Raw genomic sequence first — 16,964 nt, forward strand, 5'->3', positions numbered from 1 at the left:
AAGCTGCCGTTTCAGGGCTGCCCCTCACAGTGTTTGGTTTCACAGAAGGTTGATCCGCCTGCACCTATGCAGTAATATTCATCTGAATATTATTGCTAATAAAAAATAAATTAAATTACATTAATGTTAATTAATTAAAATATATTTTAAACTATTTGTGGCTTTAATGGAAAGTCTGTCTTATATTATTTAAAAATAAAAAGAGAAATAAAAGTAAAAGTTAGAACTAGGGGAATTTAGTATAATATAATAAAATTATTTATTATATTATATTTATAAAGTCAAAATTAGTTAAACTAAATTACCTTATTTTAACTTAATTAAACAATGTAATATCAATTTAATAAAATATAATAAAAGGTTATTAATATTTTATAAATGTAATATTAATGTTTATGAATTAATTATATTAAATTAGGAATAACATTATTTTATCTAAGTTCAATTGTATTCGCTAATAAATTAAAATAAAATTAATAAGTAAATAAAAGAGAAAGTTTTTAAAACAATGTTTAAAATCTTATCTGACAATAGTAGTAAAATCTTATCTGTGTAGACAATAGTAGATTATGCGGCTGCTAGCCTGGGTAGGTGTCCTAACAGTAGTTGCCGACATCATGTGGTCAGGGACACAGGTGACTGGAAATACAGTAGAACACCAATACACTAGCACTACTCAGGGGAGAAAATCCCTTTTGAGAAAACGGTTAAGTACCTTGGGGTGGTCTTGGACAGGCGGCTTACCTTCGGCGAACATGTTAATTATGTGACCCGGAGGGCTAAGGCCGCCAGAGCCTCACTATACCCAGTGCTGAACAGTGCCAGCCCGTACCCACTGGCAACTAAGTTACTTATTGTTCGGCTGTACGTACTGCCGATTCTGACATATGCTTAACCGGCATGGGGGGCAGTGTTGAGCTCCTCGCTTCAAAAGAAGATTGAGGCCGTCCAAAACATTGCGTTGCGGACGATATTTGGAGCTCCGTGGTTCGTCAGGAACGCCACTCTCCGATCCGATGCGAGATTGAAATCCGTGTCCGAGGTGGCGGTGGCGCAGGCGCGCAGACTGTTCGGGAGAGCGGCTGTGTCCGAACACAGTCATCTCCGGGACATCTGCCGAGAGGACCCAACCCCCACAGTTGTAAGGAAGCGGCCTCACGCCGTACTGGACGAACCACCGTGATGGTGCGTTGCGGGTGCCGAGAATCGACAAACCAGGCTTAGGGGCCTCCATGTATGAGCCATAAACGGAAAAACGCGTTAGAAACGTTTCCGGGGTCGCGAGTGAATAGGTTTTGAGTATTAATTGTGAAACAAGGCAACAAGTTATACTGTCTCGATAAAAGACAATAGAATGCGGTAAGTTTTTCCGCGTGTGTATGCTCTGTTTCTTTTGTTACAGATACGTGAGGTCGTTGGATCACCGAAATAGAGAGGGAAACGCCTTTTCTTTTAATCTCGCCATCCCAAAAGAAAAAATATATTATTAAATTTTATAAAACTTTTTTTTTCGTGTGTGTGTTCTATTTCTTTTGTTACAGATACTCACATCAGCCACCTCAACAAACAAAAAAATGGTTTCTTCACTGCGGCCACGCGGTCCCCCCAAACCCTTCCCGGACACACGTGTGTCTGGAGATTAAGACTATGATATGCAGTAAAGAACCTGCTTCTTGCTTCTTCGACGAAGGCGATCGCTGCCCCATACCAGCGATCGCGAATAGGTATCATCAAAAATTGTAAGTTCCCTATTCCCTTTACTTTCAAGAAAGAAGAAGAGGGAATGTACCCAGCAGCCATCAGCCCAGCAGTCACCAGCCCAGCGGCCACTGACTGAACAGAAGAACGAAGAAAGAGAAACCTGCACTTTTCCCCGTTCAGTCCTTCGGGGCCACAGGAATTTCAAGGTTAATGGCATGTAACTTCGGTTACTGCCAATTCTCGGAAAGTGCAGGCCAAAGAAGAACGAAGAGGTCATCGGAAGGAGAAGAAGAAGATAGAAGACCGTCTACGCGACCCAACGTCCCGGACGGGAGTCCGAGAAAGAGCCCAGCAGAGATGCGTCCTGAAGGGCAGCCAACAAAGAAGTGGTGAAGAGCTTCTACTCAAACTTTCCCTTAAAACTTACAATTAAATTAGTTTAAATCAGCAATTGCGACTCCTCGGAGAAGGGGGCGCATTGTCCCTCCATATAGTTAGTGCCCCCGTTGTGGTGTATTCCTGCTAGCCTATGTAGCGTTAGCACCGAAAGGACTTCAGTGGACGGTCTGAAGGGGAATTACGTCGGGAGGACAGGTTTTCAAAAGCCTAGCCTTCCGCAGTCGGCCCATGAAATGGGTTTGAAATCGCTGGTTTAACAACGGATTGGAATGCAATTAAATCAGTCCTTAATATCAAAATATAAAATAAAAACAAAAATTGAAAAATTAGACCCATCATATAAAGTAAACCTTTAAAAACACGCCCGATAGAATCACCCAGCAGCAAGGGACACTGTCCAGGCTCTGCAATCCGAAGGAAGAATTTGCAAACTCCCGCCAACTTTGCATTACATTCCATTTCTAACACTAGTCATGCAGACTAACGCAGGAGAACTATTCAACACAACCTTACACTTTCACTTCTTAAGAGACATATCCTACAATTAATAGAAACATTCTTAAGGTGATACTAATAACTAACTAACATTAGAAACAAATATACCTTCATAAAATTGGTTGAAATACATTTGTGAATAATGAAATATTAATTACTGTAAATAGCAACCTTAAAAATGTTGTAACTACATTATTTACATTACAAATGAAAACATTAATAATTAATAATCAACCCTTCTTTTTTTTGTAATTTCATTTTATTTTCATCAAAGAATTTTTATTATAAAAAGCCATACAGAATGCTTTAAAAATAAAAATGTTAAAAATGAATATGATTCATGTTGTTACATGAAACTGAGTAGCAAACTCAAGACTATACATTTTTTGTATTAAGGCATTTACTTCAAGTTCCTTACATACATCTGACAACAGTGTAGATAACAAATCATCTGCTAGTCTGAAACAAATTTTATAATAATCTGCATATTTTTATAAATTATGAACAGAATAAAATAATAATACCACTACATCATACGCAAATATTATTTTGTAGACAACTCAGTTCGTAAATTACGTTAAAAAATACTGAAAAAAGAGTCAATTAGTTGAACTGTCAGCTTGGTCAATAGATTGTATATCTGCATATTATATGTATATTTCTGGATTACATAGGAAAAAAATCTGAACTATTAAGGTTTCTTTCGTTAAAATGTGTAAAAATGAAATTATATTGTTTAGTATAAAAAATGAAACTGGTCTGAGAGAAGAACCAAGGGTGATGAGGGAGTTAAAAAAGGATATGTAGTAAAAAATACTATATAGCTTTCAATAGCTTAGTATAAGCATCGATCTAAAAGAAGTATATGACACAAATAATTTACCTAAAAAAACAGATGCTGCAGAGTAAATATTACTGAAAAATTATACAGAAAATAATAATTACACAATTATTTTAAATAACTTTTCATTTGTAAAAAAATAATTATGTTTCTGTAGTCTTTTTCAAAATATATATTTCGTGAAGGTGCATTTTTTTGAAGTGTACTTAAAGAGGTATAATATAAAAGGATATAATGGCATATATCTATGTTGTGAGGTAGGGTGAAGTTTTGAATATGGAAAAAAGTTCAGTCATAGGTATACTAATTCGGTGAGGAGAGAAAACATATAAACTCCCTGACTGTAAATAGAGACCAAACTAAATCATCTAATTTAGATCAATCAGTATAAAACTGAAATTACTTGGCACAGAAGATTGTAGAATTCCTGCAAGAATACCAGCTGCAAGAATAAATATCATTCATCAGCTCTTAATCAAAGCTTTAGACAGCATCTTAAAAATTTTTTATTATATTTAACCTTTATATGTCACTTGTTTTTACAGATGTGATACCCTCCTCCATACTAATAAATTTCTTGTACAAACACTTCTCTGATATCCACTTCTTTACATATTTTCCATTTAAAATTACTGTAGGTGAAGAATGTTATGTTAATCTTAAGGAAAAAAATATAAGATGAATATAAATTGATTTCCAATTTACACTATACGGCTTTTTGTGTATTCACTATGTGTTTTTTCCCCTTTTTCTGGATCAATATGTATTAACAGTATTTACACTATTTCAAAATTTAAACATTTTACAGCAAATTCAAAGTATCTGGAAAAAAATCTGATGACATTTGTTGTAGTTGTAAAGAAACATTATTAGTAAGAAATTTAATTTTCTTCTCTAACATACCATTACATAAAATTACAGCAACCATTTTAGCTAACTGACAAATTTTTCCACAGACATCTCGTATTGTTCTATATATAAAGATACAACCTATACATATAAAAAGGGCATCTGTTCTTTTTAAAAAAAAATAATATTATATTTAATAACAAGTATAATTATTATACTTATTCAGCAATGTTTAATAACAGCTCAATAATTTAGAATCATTAATTTTAACATGACTACTGTCATGACAGTAGTCATGGGGAACCCCCATGACTACTGTCATGGGGGTTCTTAGTCTATTAAACCTCCATGACAGTAGTCTGGTATGGAAGCAACTGTGATTGCTAAAAAACGGCTATGTAGAACTCGGCAATAGTAGTAGGTTAAGAATATCTTTAGACACTGTATGCAGAGTGATTTATAAGTTCTTATTAATGACCAAGAAACTTATATTCATGGTTCTAATAAAATTTGATTTATTTTAAAACAACAAAAATATCTTTACAACTAAGAAATCAATGAAAATAAACAATAATAGTAATTTCATATATATATATATATATATATATAATTTATTTCATCAACCTAAGTAAAGAACAATAAATAAAGTAGGATGATGCTTACCTTATTTTATCATATGCAAAAATGTTTCGCAAATCTCTTGCATCATCAATTACATACATTTTTTTTAAAAATTGTTCACGTCAAATTGCACATTATACATAAATATTACAAAATAATTTTTTACTTTTCATAAAAAACAATGAAAACTTTGTTAAAATTTCATTATTAGATTTTTTTTAAATATGAGTTATAAAAATCAATTATTCAAAGTAAAAAATTAAAAATGACAGAAATATGTCAATTAATAAAAATTTAAATAAAGATAAACTAAAAAAATAAGTAGTTTAAATAGAATAAATATACATTTGGTCTAGCTAGCCAATGTTACATTACTATACAGACTTGAAATAGAATTAAGCATCAACAATGTCTAAAGAAGTGCTGCCATGTACTCCAACTTTTATAATCGTGTCATCCTCATACTCTTTAAAGGTTAAATTATATCTACTTTTATATTTATAGAATCTTTCTAAAATATCTAAACCTCTATTATTTGTATTCATATTATATTTTTTAATTTCTAGTATTTCCAAATTTGTTTGAATATCAAACACATTCAATATCTGATATTCAAAGAAATTTGGAAATTAAAAAATACAATATGAGTACAGATAATAGGGGTTTTCACATTTTAAAAATATTCTATAAATATAAAAGTAGATTTAATTTGATCAATCTTCAGAGTATGAGGATGACACGATTATAAAAGCTGCAGTAAACGGCAGCACTTCTTCAGACACTGTTAATGCATAATTCTCTTTGAAGTTTGTGTAGTATAATGTTAACACTGGCTACCTAGACCACATATGCATATTTATTCTATTTAAACTACTTATTTTTTCTGTTTATTTTTATTTTAATTTTTATCAATTGACGTCACATTTCTATACATGTAATTTTTAATTTTGAGTAATTGATTTTTATGACTCATATTTAAAAAATCTAATAATGAAATTTTAACAAAGTTTTTGTTTTTTTATAAAAAGTAAAGAATTATTATAAAGTAATATATATGTGTATTATGTAATTTGATGTGAACAATTTGAATAAAAAAGTATTATAAAAAATGTATTATGATGATGTGAGAAATTTGCGAAAATGTTTTTGTAAATATGATAAAATAAGGTAAGTAATCATCCTACTTTATTTATTGTTCTGTACTTAGGTTGATCAAACTAATATAATTTTGTACATTAGTACAGAGGAATATGCTTCTTAAAAGAATTGATTTTAGAAAAATAAAAAATATATATATGGACAGGTAAGAAAAAAATATGTGGAATTACTGATCTTTATTGCTTCTTAACTAACTTTGTAAATTTATAGTGGATAATATTTAAAAGTTATCATATGAAAGTGTTAGTAATAAAATCTAATTTCTTGAATCTGTATTTGTTTTTTATTGGGCTATTTTACATCAATTTTCTCAGAATTGTATTCTCTACAGTTTTGATAATAAATTTTATGCATTTACTACTCATTTAACAAAGTTGTATTACAAATATAAAAAAAATATTTTTAGACAAAGATTTTTCTGTTATCAGATATTATGAAGACTACAAGAGATATGGTTCTGTAACCTGTTTATTCAATTTGTCAGGTCAAAAACCATAACAAACCAATCAAGTTTAATTTGGGTTCCTAGAATTTCAGTGTCTTTTTCAGGGTCTTTTCAAGGAATCAGGGTGAAATCTTTGGCTAGCTGTAACCTGCTAACAGAGCATTTCCAGATCCATGTTTATATGAAGTTTTTTCTTTATTTTCACTAGTAGAATGAGCTCAGGAACTACCGGTAATAATATGTGAATCACTCTGCATATATTCTGACAGATCTGATCTGAAGCTGTTTCTATCTTTGTTACTCTTTTCTTTAGAGATAAAGCAAGTTTTCATGTTGGTGTTAACTATTCTCAAAGATATTTAAATTTATCAACTTTTTCTAATTTTTCCATAACTCGTTTTCATCTCCCTGGTGTTATCTTTTCCATCTTTAATCATAACATTACTTACAATTATTTATTAATGTTATTTCATGTGTAAGAAATAAATAAAATCCCTAAATTTTGAACTGATAAAAGAACAGAGTCGCAACAGAGATTTTGAATTGTTATATTATTAAATCCAAAAATATCTGAAAATGACAAATACTAAAAATATTTCTAATATAAGTAAACATTTGCCATATATTTACTATCAGTTTTAATAATAAAAATTTACTATGAAAAGCAAAAGCTATAGTTCAATACAATGCGTAACATTATAAATATTTTAATCATTAATTAATATTTAAAATAAGAAAATAGATTTTATTGCTATAAGGGATGCAATATGGTTAATAAGAGTGATTGGAGAAGGATATATATTTAAAAGTGAAGAGATTTATTTATATGTGGTCTTCATAGATCTGGAGAAGGCATTTGACAAGGTGGTATGGGTTAAATTGCTGAGCATCTTAAAGGAAAAAGGAGTTGCTTGGAGGGAAAGGAGATTAATAAGAAATCTGTACTTGTCACAGAAGGCAAAAATAATGATTGGGAATAAGATATCAAGGAAAGCAGACATGGGAGAGTAGTGCGCCAGGGAAGTTGCATGTCACCGACTCTATTCAATTGTTACTTGGAAGTGATAATTGAAAAGAGTCTAACTGGTAATAAGGGTGTAAATAATGGAGGAAGGAGGACAGAGTGCGTTACGTTCGCTGATGACATGGCAGTGTTGGCAGAGAGTGAGTACAGGAATGAAATGTTGAGAAGAATAAATCAAACCTCCAAGGAGTATGGGATGAAGATAAATACAATGAAAACAAAAAGCATGATAATTAGCAAATCAACCAAAAGGGCAACAATTAGAATTGGTGGAAATAAAGTTGAGCAAGTGGCATCCTTCAAGTACCTGGGGTGCATCACTAAGGAAGATATGAAGAGTGATCAGGAAGTTAAAGTACGAATTGCAAGGGCAAAGGAAGCATTCAGCAAAATGAGAAGAGTTCTATCTAGCAAACTAGATGTGCAACTAAGGAAAAAATTTGTGAAATGTTTTGTGTGGAGTGTGGCCCTTTATGGGGCACAGCCATGAACTATTAGGAAGGGAGAGGAGAGAAGATTGGAGGCCTTTGAAATGTGGGTTTGGAGGAGGGCAACAATTAGAATTGGTGGAAATAAAGTTGAGCAAGTGGCATCCTTCAAGTACCTGGGGTGCATCACTAAGGAAGATATGAAGAGTGATCAGGAAGTTAAAGTACGAATTGCAAGGGCAAAGGAAGCATTCAGCAAAATGAGAAGAGTTCTATCTAGCAAACTAGATGTGCAACTAAGGAAAAAATTTGTGAAATGTTTTGTGTAGAGTGTGGCCCTTTATGGGGCACAGCCATGAACTATTAGGAAGGGAGAGGAGAGAAGATTGGAGGCCTTTGAAATGTGGGCTTGGAGGAGGATGGAAAAGATCAGCTGAACAGAGAGAGTTCGGAATGAGGAGGTGCTTCGTAGAGTGGGAGAAGAGAGGGAAAATGCAGTTGGTTGGGACATTGGCTGAGACGTGACTGCTTGTTGGTGACGGCATTGAAAGGATTTGTAACGGTGGGGGGGTGGAAGCAAGAGTTCAGAGACAAATGAAAATGGTAGACAATATTAAAAGGGGAGGAAGTTACTATAAAATGAAATGGATGGGATGGAATCAAGCAGAATGGAGGGTGGCCATGTGAAAACCTGCCTTTGGGCAGAACACTTATTATTATTATTTTAATGCACTTGCTAAGTCATTAATTACTTTAATGCCTTTGAAAATATTCATATAATTCAATTAAGCAAATCTAATTCACATGTCACTGATTTTAAGTTTTCACAATGCACAATAATTATTTGACCTGTGAGACAACATTTATAAAATTTGGTATTATAAAATCACTTACAGATAAGAGTGCTATGTTTCACAATGAAACTACATTAAACATTTGTAGAAGATACTTGTGCATTAAAATTGTTACTGCATTGGATTTACTACTATTATGAAAGTAGGCTTTTTTTATTGTTTAATAATTTAATATGTTTTAGATTACTGATAAAATCATGTATATAGCTTGTGGTTTACTATTAAAATAAATATTTTATAAAGAATATTAATCTTACCTTCTAACAATAGTCCAACGTTCATCAAACTTTCCATAAACTGGTGAATTACTAGTATAATTTAAAAAACTGTTACGATATTCAACAACTGACTGATATTCTTTATCTGATATATTTAGTTCAATACAAGGAAAAACATCTGGAAAAAAGTATTACTAAAAATTACTTAATTTCTGGACACTTATAGTAATTTAATAATATAACAACTTCTTTTAATCATAATATAAAACTATGTTACAACTAACTTGAGTTTTAAAAACTATGGCCAAATAATTGTGCAAATAACAAGTATACACTTTTTAGTCAGTTATGAGAAACAACTGCAATAAGAATCTCTTTATATGAACTTGATTAGACTTGATCTTATTCTGAAGCATAATAATTCCAAAATTCCAAAAAAGACAGAATAAAAGATATAAATTTATTTATTTGCATATAAATGTACATTTAGCGTTTGGCTTTTTCAGTACACACGCTTGTTTGGTTAATTAGTATGTACATTAATGTAAGAATGCAAGCATAAACACAAATACACTCATATACACAGTCTACAGAAAAATATGAACATTTTAAAAAGATAAAATTGTGTTAAAACAACAGTTTTGTATTGTAACATTAAGTCCTTTTATGTATTCAATCGTGTTAAGGATTGCTGCTATTAGGAAATCTTATGAATTATCCTCTTATCCTATGTGCTAAATTTTGACATATGAGGATACTTCAGAAGTGTTCTTCTGAAGGAGAGGAAGTGCTCTTTTAGATATTTTATTGTCTAATATAGAGCTCCACAGCCAGAATCTGGTGTAGTTTACCCCAGTCATGTACTGAGAATGCATCTGCCATGCTCTGTCCTCAGTCTGTTGAAAGCCATCCACATCCCACGAAGGTTGTCCGATAGAGGTGTAACTTCAGAAATACATAGCACAATAAAAAGGCAGCACTTTTGTGCTACTCCCTTTTCCACTCTTCTCTCAGATCAAAATCAGCACAACCTCCAACTATAGCAGAGAAAATAAGAGGTTTTCTTGAATGAAGCCTATTGATGTTCAGGTCTGGGATGTCAAGAGTATACTGGTAGTTCCAGACATTGGTAAATCTTGTTGAACTCTTTCAAAAGGATTTCCTTCCTAAGCAGATGTGGTGGCGGTATGTCATTTAACACCAACAACCAAAATGTAGGTGTTGTTTTAATTATTCCAGAAATAAGATGCATGGTGTTTTAAGTTGTTCATTAATCTTGGAAATACAGACACTATTCAACCACACAGGAGCGCAATATTCTTGAGCTTCTTCTAGAGCTTCAATTTGGATGGAAACCAGCCTGTTCAATGCTGATCTTGGCGAATATTGCAGGGCTCATCCTGTTATACAGCATCTGTTTTAGTAGATGATAGATTGAACTTAAAAGTGTAATTGGTTGGTAGCTTTGTGGTGTATTGACTGACTTTCTTGATTTTAAAATAGCAATAATCTTGGCCTGGTTGAGCTTAAAGGGTGATAAACCCTATAAGATTACCTGTTCTTGGTATGCAAGAGATAAATTTTGCTAGTTATTTTTTGAGATATTTGGCAGAATGGATGAGGAATTCAAGGGGTATTCCATCAAACTCAGTCATCTTGCCAGATTTAGTGGCTTTAATAATTTTATCCTCAGTTAAGTCCTGTTCAAGACAGGTTGCATAAAGAGTTCTGAGTTCCTGTATGATTTAAGTTGTTGTCTTACGATAATTCTTTCCTGTAGATGTAGTAGCAGAAGTTATGAGGATATTTCCTCTCATTTTACTTTTATTTATAAAATAAAATTAATACATAATTTTTGTTAACACAAAATTACAAATAAAGCCAATAAATAATCTTCAGCACGATTTAAAATTAAACATGAGCAAAAATTAATGCTAAAGTTTATTCAGTTTCAAAATTATAAAATAAAATGAACATATAGTTCTAAAATTTCAAATATGAAACATGTAGTTCCAAATACTGTTATATACTTGTAATTTTGATTGTGTTATCACTCATTCATGATATAAAAAATAAACATCCTCTTAAAATGTTAGTTTAAAAGTTACAAATTTTTAATTAATGCAATTAAAAATAATTATAAATTTTTGCCAAAATTATAAATTTTCCCCACGTGCTAATCCAGATCTATTATGTCTTCTTAATCCCTTTTTTGTTTAATGATGTTTTCTGCTTCTATGAGCAATAGAAACAGCATAAAAACAAATCTGCACAACAGTTGTGATTGAAACAACTGTTTAGAGAAAACAATCTATAATTCAATTTTCTCAATATTGTTTAAGACACTACTTGACTTTCTTACAACAGACAATCCATTACATTTCATTGTTGTAATTTTACTTAAAAATGACACGCACAAAAAAGTATGGGAAACAGCATTCAGCAAGTACATTCACATGTACATAAGACTGTGGCCTATAAACACTAAATGTTGTCTGCCAGATATATTGTTAAATTCAAGGTGGAAGATTGAGGAACTGCAAGTTTGGTGTCAAGGTAGTTTTATTTAAACACTTCAATTGCATCTTCAAATACGTTAAAGTGGGGGTTTTCCATAACTGATCTCATAGAAAAATATTACAACACTGATGCTGTCTCAAAACAGTTTTTACTAGATAACTGTGATTGCAACTCATAGTTGATTTGAAAGGGAGATATTACAATCACTTCCATTCTGTAATGGTTGTTGTACTCCAACTGTTATAACAACCATTTAATAAAGTTGCTGCATTTATTTCATTACATTTCTAACAAGGAAATGGTAATAAAACATGTGAAACCTGTACTTTAGGTTTTGAGTAGCAGTTACTGAAAACTAAATTAATTTAATTCAAAACCTAAATTGTAGATTGAAATGTGCTCAATATTCAACAAATTTGGTATATCCTTATCTATTTGCATTGATAGTTTTAATTTTTTCTCTTGAATATAATATGGAGAATCAATTCAAAACCCTCTAAGTTTATTTCACGTAGTACTTACTACTTATTATCTCTTAAATTACTATTCTCTTCTCGATCAACACACCTTTCCTACTGGCATTTCTATTTTTTTAAACCACTTATGGTATTCCGATCATACATTATGTCTAATTTTATTTTTTGTTTTATATTAATGCACTATCCTTTCTATAAGGACTTAAAACTTGGAAGTAACATTTCATTCTTAACTTTATGATCTACCATTACTCACAGATCATAATAAAATTATTATTCTGATCCTAGATCATTACCTATGGTATTAAATTTGTACATTATATATTTTTAGTTGCCTGTTAGAACCTCATAAAAAATAATCCTATGAAAATATCATTAATTATGTGTCCTGATAAAAGTTTATTCATGATTCATATTAAAAATAATAGATGGTTGTTAAAATCAATCATTTTAAAACATCTTTGACTTGTATTTGAAGTAGCTCAGACCAAAGCTAAATAAGGCGATGCAGATAATATAACTAATAAAGTGGTTCAAGAGGTTACTCGTCAATGAACAATTTCAAATTTATAAATTTTTTAATACCTGTAATTAATAATATGCATTAAAATTTCAACTTACCTTGATCATTCGAGTGTTTCTGGTTATTTAATGAATTATACTTTTCTTCATTAAATTTTATACTAGTAAAGTGGACGTTATTTGGATACTTGGATGTTCTGAAATAATATTTAAAAAAAACACATTAGTTAACTCAACAGATTAGAGATAGATAACAGATAAATAGAGAGCTGAATCGTGTAAAAAATGTACTGAAAATATGCTTTACAGCCACTTAGGAATAGGACTTAGAATAAATTTTGTTACCAGCTGCAGATTAAAAAACCCTTTTGGCACACCAGAAAGTGGAGGTATATTTCACCAGTGCTAAGCAGGGGATAAAAAAGATTTCCCCACCATAAAGTTAAGAAAATCTTCAAATTTACTCAATACAACTATGGTTGCATGTGAAAAACAGTTTCACATGTTTAGCATATGACAAGCCCCATCTTCTTACAATTCCAGCAACATTTTGGTCATTCCTTGCGTAAGGGCTGGTCAAATCAAAAATTGTTTCAGACATAAGTTTTAGGTAATGTTTATAGGACTAACGAACACTTTAAAACCGATTCGACACTGTGCCTATTAAGGGAGGTATGATGTTTTTTTGGCTTCGAAACCCCTTTTTTTTTCCACCCCCTGGGCCAATGGTTGGTGATACCAAAAAGCTTTACTTAAATTTTACATAGTTTTAGGCCCTTATCCAAAGAATAGTAAGAACGAATTCTATATTTTACTTACAGCGGATACTTTGTTTTTTGAAAAAGGGGGGCCTTTTTCGAAAATTTCCACCCCATGGTCCGTCCGAGATTTTGGGTTGTTATATTTTATGGATAAATTTGAAAGCGACTGGCATAAAATTATGGCAGTTATCGTGTTCACAAGAAAGTGAAATATATATATATATGAATGTATACATAAACTTTTAAACTGATCGTGATGTTGATGTCAAAATTTTCTGGAAGTCGAACCATGGTACCCATTACAATAGGTAACTTTCTCATGAAATCTACTTAAAACATATCGAGAGCTGCACTCTGTGATAGAAAATTATCTAAAGCAGGGTAGATGATGGTTGTTTTAGAATCATATTTTATTTTGGAAAACAAATTTACAAAAATTAAAATTAACATCTAATAAATGTGAAATGGTAGTAGTAAAATACCACATTTTAAATGGCTCAAGGGAAGAAAATTGTAAGTGATATGACTGGACACATCAAAGGGGTAAAGTAATTGTAGAGTTACTTACTGTAGGTAGTCAATTTTCTAGGAAAAACAGACTGTTAATATTAAAAAAAAAAAAAAAAAAACAAATAGTTAACTGCCTTCAGAAGTTTTTAGGCAACCTATTTCCAATTATAGTCTAAAAAATAATTTAATAACATCAACAAACAGGTTTGTCAGCTGAGGTGGAACATCTAAATTAATAGTAATAGTGAAAAATCATATAAAGAGTAATGGTAAAAAAAATAATTATCTGTTCACTTACTATTTTCAGAAAATTAATTATTTTACTAATTAGGGAATTATAATCACACTTATATAATTATCGATTTTTTCAGCTAGCAAAAGGATATATTGATTTTAAAGTGTAATTATTAGGTCACAATATAAACCAAAGTTTATATTGTGAGACACAGTTAGATAACAAGTAAAACTGGTCATTGGCTTTTTTTTACCTTCCTTGTAATAACACTCGAAGCATGTTTTTCATAATGTGTTTGAAGTATGAAATTTTCCTTCCATTTGTACCAACTTTCTACGACCTTCTCATTTGTCACATTACGTATCCATGAAACCCTCAGCAAGCGCTGAAGCACCAAAACTCAAATACATCTATGTTATTACAAAATTTACAAGTGTTAGCGCAGGTGATAATCTTTCAGATAAAGTGAGATGTAGTGAAATTTAAAATGGTCATTAAAAAAAAATATTAAGAGCAGAAACTAAAAACTGACTGTTAAATGATATATTATGCTCATTTTAAGTTTGCTGCTTCTGGTATCTTGTAAACCAGAAAAGCTACAAAGCACTTTTAAATAGGAAGCTTTTACTCCATTTTTGAGAGCATTAAAAATATCCTATTTTTAACATAATATTAAGAGCAGAATTTTATAATTAACATAATATTACTTAAATTTGAGACATATTTGAGATCTCTGCTGTTTTTTTAATATGACAGCCAACTTTGTTTTTTAAAACAGAAACCCCCAATTCTTATAATATCTTTGGAAACAAAACTTAATTCTGTGATATTTTTATTCTCTAACATTTTCCTCCAAAAGCATATAATTTAAGAGCTACAAACACACTGAGTGAAAAACTAAATTGGTGCAGACTTCATTTTTGTTACATTGAAACACCTAATTTTTATAACACATATTGGATACAGAATATAATTTTAAGGCATTTTAATTTTTTTGTTTTCCCCTAAATGCAACCATTCAGAAGCCTCAATTCTGAATTTCTAGTTATACTTATCAAAAATATGTAATGTGTAAGTTGAACCTAAATGAACAGTTGCATCCTGAGGAAAACGTTCAAGAATAGAAATGTTATAGAATTATGTTTTGTATTTGAAATGTTATAAAAATTAAAGGTTTCCATTAAAAAAATTAAATTGATTCACACTGAAAAACAGCAGAGATTTCAAACATGTCAATAGGGTATTTTTAATTCACTCAAAAATCAAATAAAATTTCCTTGTTTTAAAGTACTTCATAGCTTTTCTAATTTATAGAATCCCAACGATGACACATTTAAAATGAACACTCTCTTAGATCAATAACAAAAATGGTTATATACAGAATATGTCAGTGAAGGAGAAAAATTAAAAAGTTTAGTTCTTCATTCATTTGATGTTTAGGTGAGGACAATGATATATTGCCAATCATTTAATGCTATTTAGTAAACATGGAAGAGTGGTCAGGTGCATGTCTTGCTTCCTGTTAATTCATTTTATAAAAATGGTGACCACAACAACTAAAATTTTGCAATTGGTTCAATATTCCACACCATGAGTGAGTACCATCTGTTAATGCAATTAACCTTTGAGTTAAAACGTTTGAGGAAATCGGTTCCAAATTAAATTTATAACATAAAGGAACAGCAAAAAGTATTACAATACCAGATAACATGAATTGCCATAACACCCAATCCAAAACAGCCGAAGCCCAATTGCTTTGATGTCAAGTGGCACCTTAGAACCTTGTGGTAGCTCTGAAAAGGCTGTTTGAGATTTTGTAATGGTGGCCCTGATACAGGCTGTTAGTGTGTTGGATGAGGAGCCCTGACAAGAGTTGAGTACAGTTGCTGGTCTTTAGCGCTGTCGGCTAAAGCCGATCAGGGTTAGGAACAAGGGAGTGTGATTGGAAGCGTCACAAGGTGGGTTTCTTCCCCTATGGGGTTGGGATGTCCGATGTAGTGGCCCCCAGAGTCCTATAGTGTTGGGTCGGAGTTGGTCATCATCTGCTGGTGCAGCCAAGGTGGTTCTTCCTGAGTGGTGTTCATCAGGTTCCGTCTTCACTGCTACGCCTCCTGGAGCTAGCAGATTCAGGCCGGGCCAACCAGGGCTGCTGTTCTGGAGGGGATGTTGGTATCCGCCAAGATATCCCATGTTGGAACAGCCAAAGGACTTCTTTCTTCTCCTGGTGGTGGTCTGAGAGTGAATGCTTTCTCATTACAGTGTTGTTGCTGACAAAGCTGCCGGTGCATGGTGGAGTGTTGTGTGTATCCACTGTATGTTTATATCAGATGAAGTTCATTTTCACCCGAATGGTCATGTAAATAAGGATAACAGTCGATGCGGGAAAACCCCTTCAGTGCTATATATGAAACCATTGCATAGTCTGAAGGTCACAATGTGAACCCTGGCATTACTGAACCCTTCTTTTTTCAAGATGATTGAGGAAATCTTACAATTGTTACTCTGCATTACAAGCATGATTACAACATCTTGGAGGCAAGAATTAGATCGATTTCCACTAATTATGTGATTTTAGCAAGATGGTGATACAAGTTTACTATCCGTATGTCTATCACTGCTTCAAGAGAACTCTTTCTGAACATATCATATCCAGTGATGAGGACATTTTTTGGCTAGCTAAATCTCCCAATTTGTCCACATGCAATTTTTTCTTTGCTGTTTGCTCAAGAGCAAAGTGTATATTGAGCATGTGAAAATGTTAGCAGAACTATAATTAAATATTCAAGACGTTGTACACATTACACTATGCATGTTATGGCGAGAATGGAAAATCTTTAATTAAGAATACAAGAATGCACAAATTGTAATGGTACTAACCTATCAAGAATTATTTTAAAAAAATAATAT

General features: G+C 31.9%; 1 protein-coding gene across 1 annotated transcript in view; it reads right to left on the reverse strand.

Annotated features, from left to right (window-relative positions):
* Positions 1-2,865: 2,865 nt before the first annotated feature.
* Positions 2,866-16,964, reverse strand: part of LOC142322973 (uncharacterized) — a 108,515-nt gene continuing 94,416 nt past the window's right edge. Inside the window, exons 8-10 of the mRNA XM_075362071.1 lie at positions 12,651-12,748; positions 9,073-9,211; positions 2,866-3,054 (exon numbers count right to left, since the gene is read on the reverse strand). Coding sequence (XP_075218186.1) covers positions 2,934-3,054; positions 9,073-9,211; positions 12,651-12,748 — 358 coding nt within the window. The 3' untranslated portion in view covers positions 2,866-2,933. The remainder of the gene's footprint in view (positions 3,055-9,072; positions 9,212-12,650; positions 12,749-16,964) is intronic.

This window comes from Lycorma delicatula, chromosome 4 (assembly GCF_047948215.1).
Source record: "Lycorma delicatula isolate Av1 chromosome 4, ASM4794821v1, whole genome shotgun sequence".
Classification (NCBI taxonomy): Eukaryota; Metazoa; Arthropoda; class Insecta; order Hemiptera; family Fulgoridae; genus Lycorma; species Lycorma delicatula.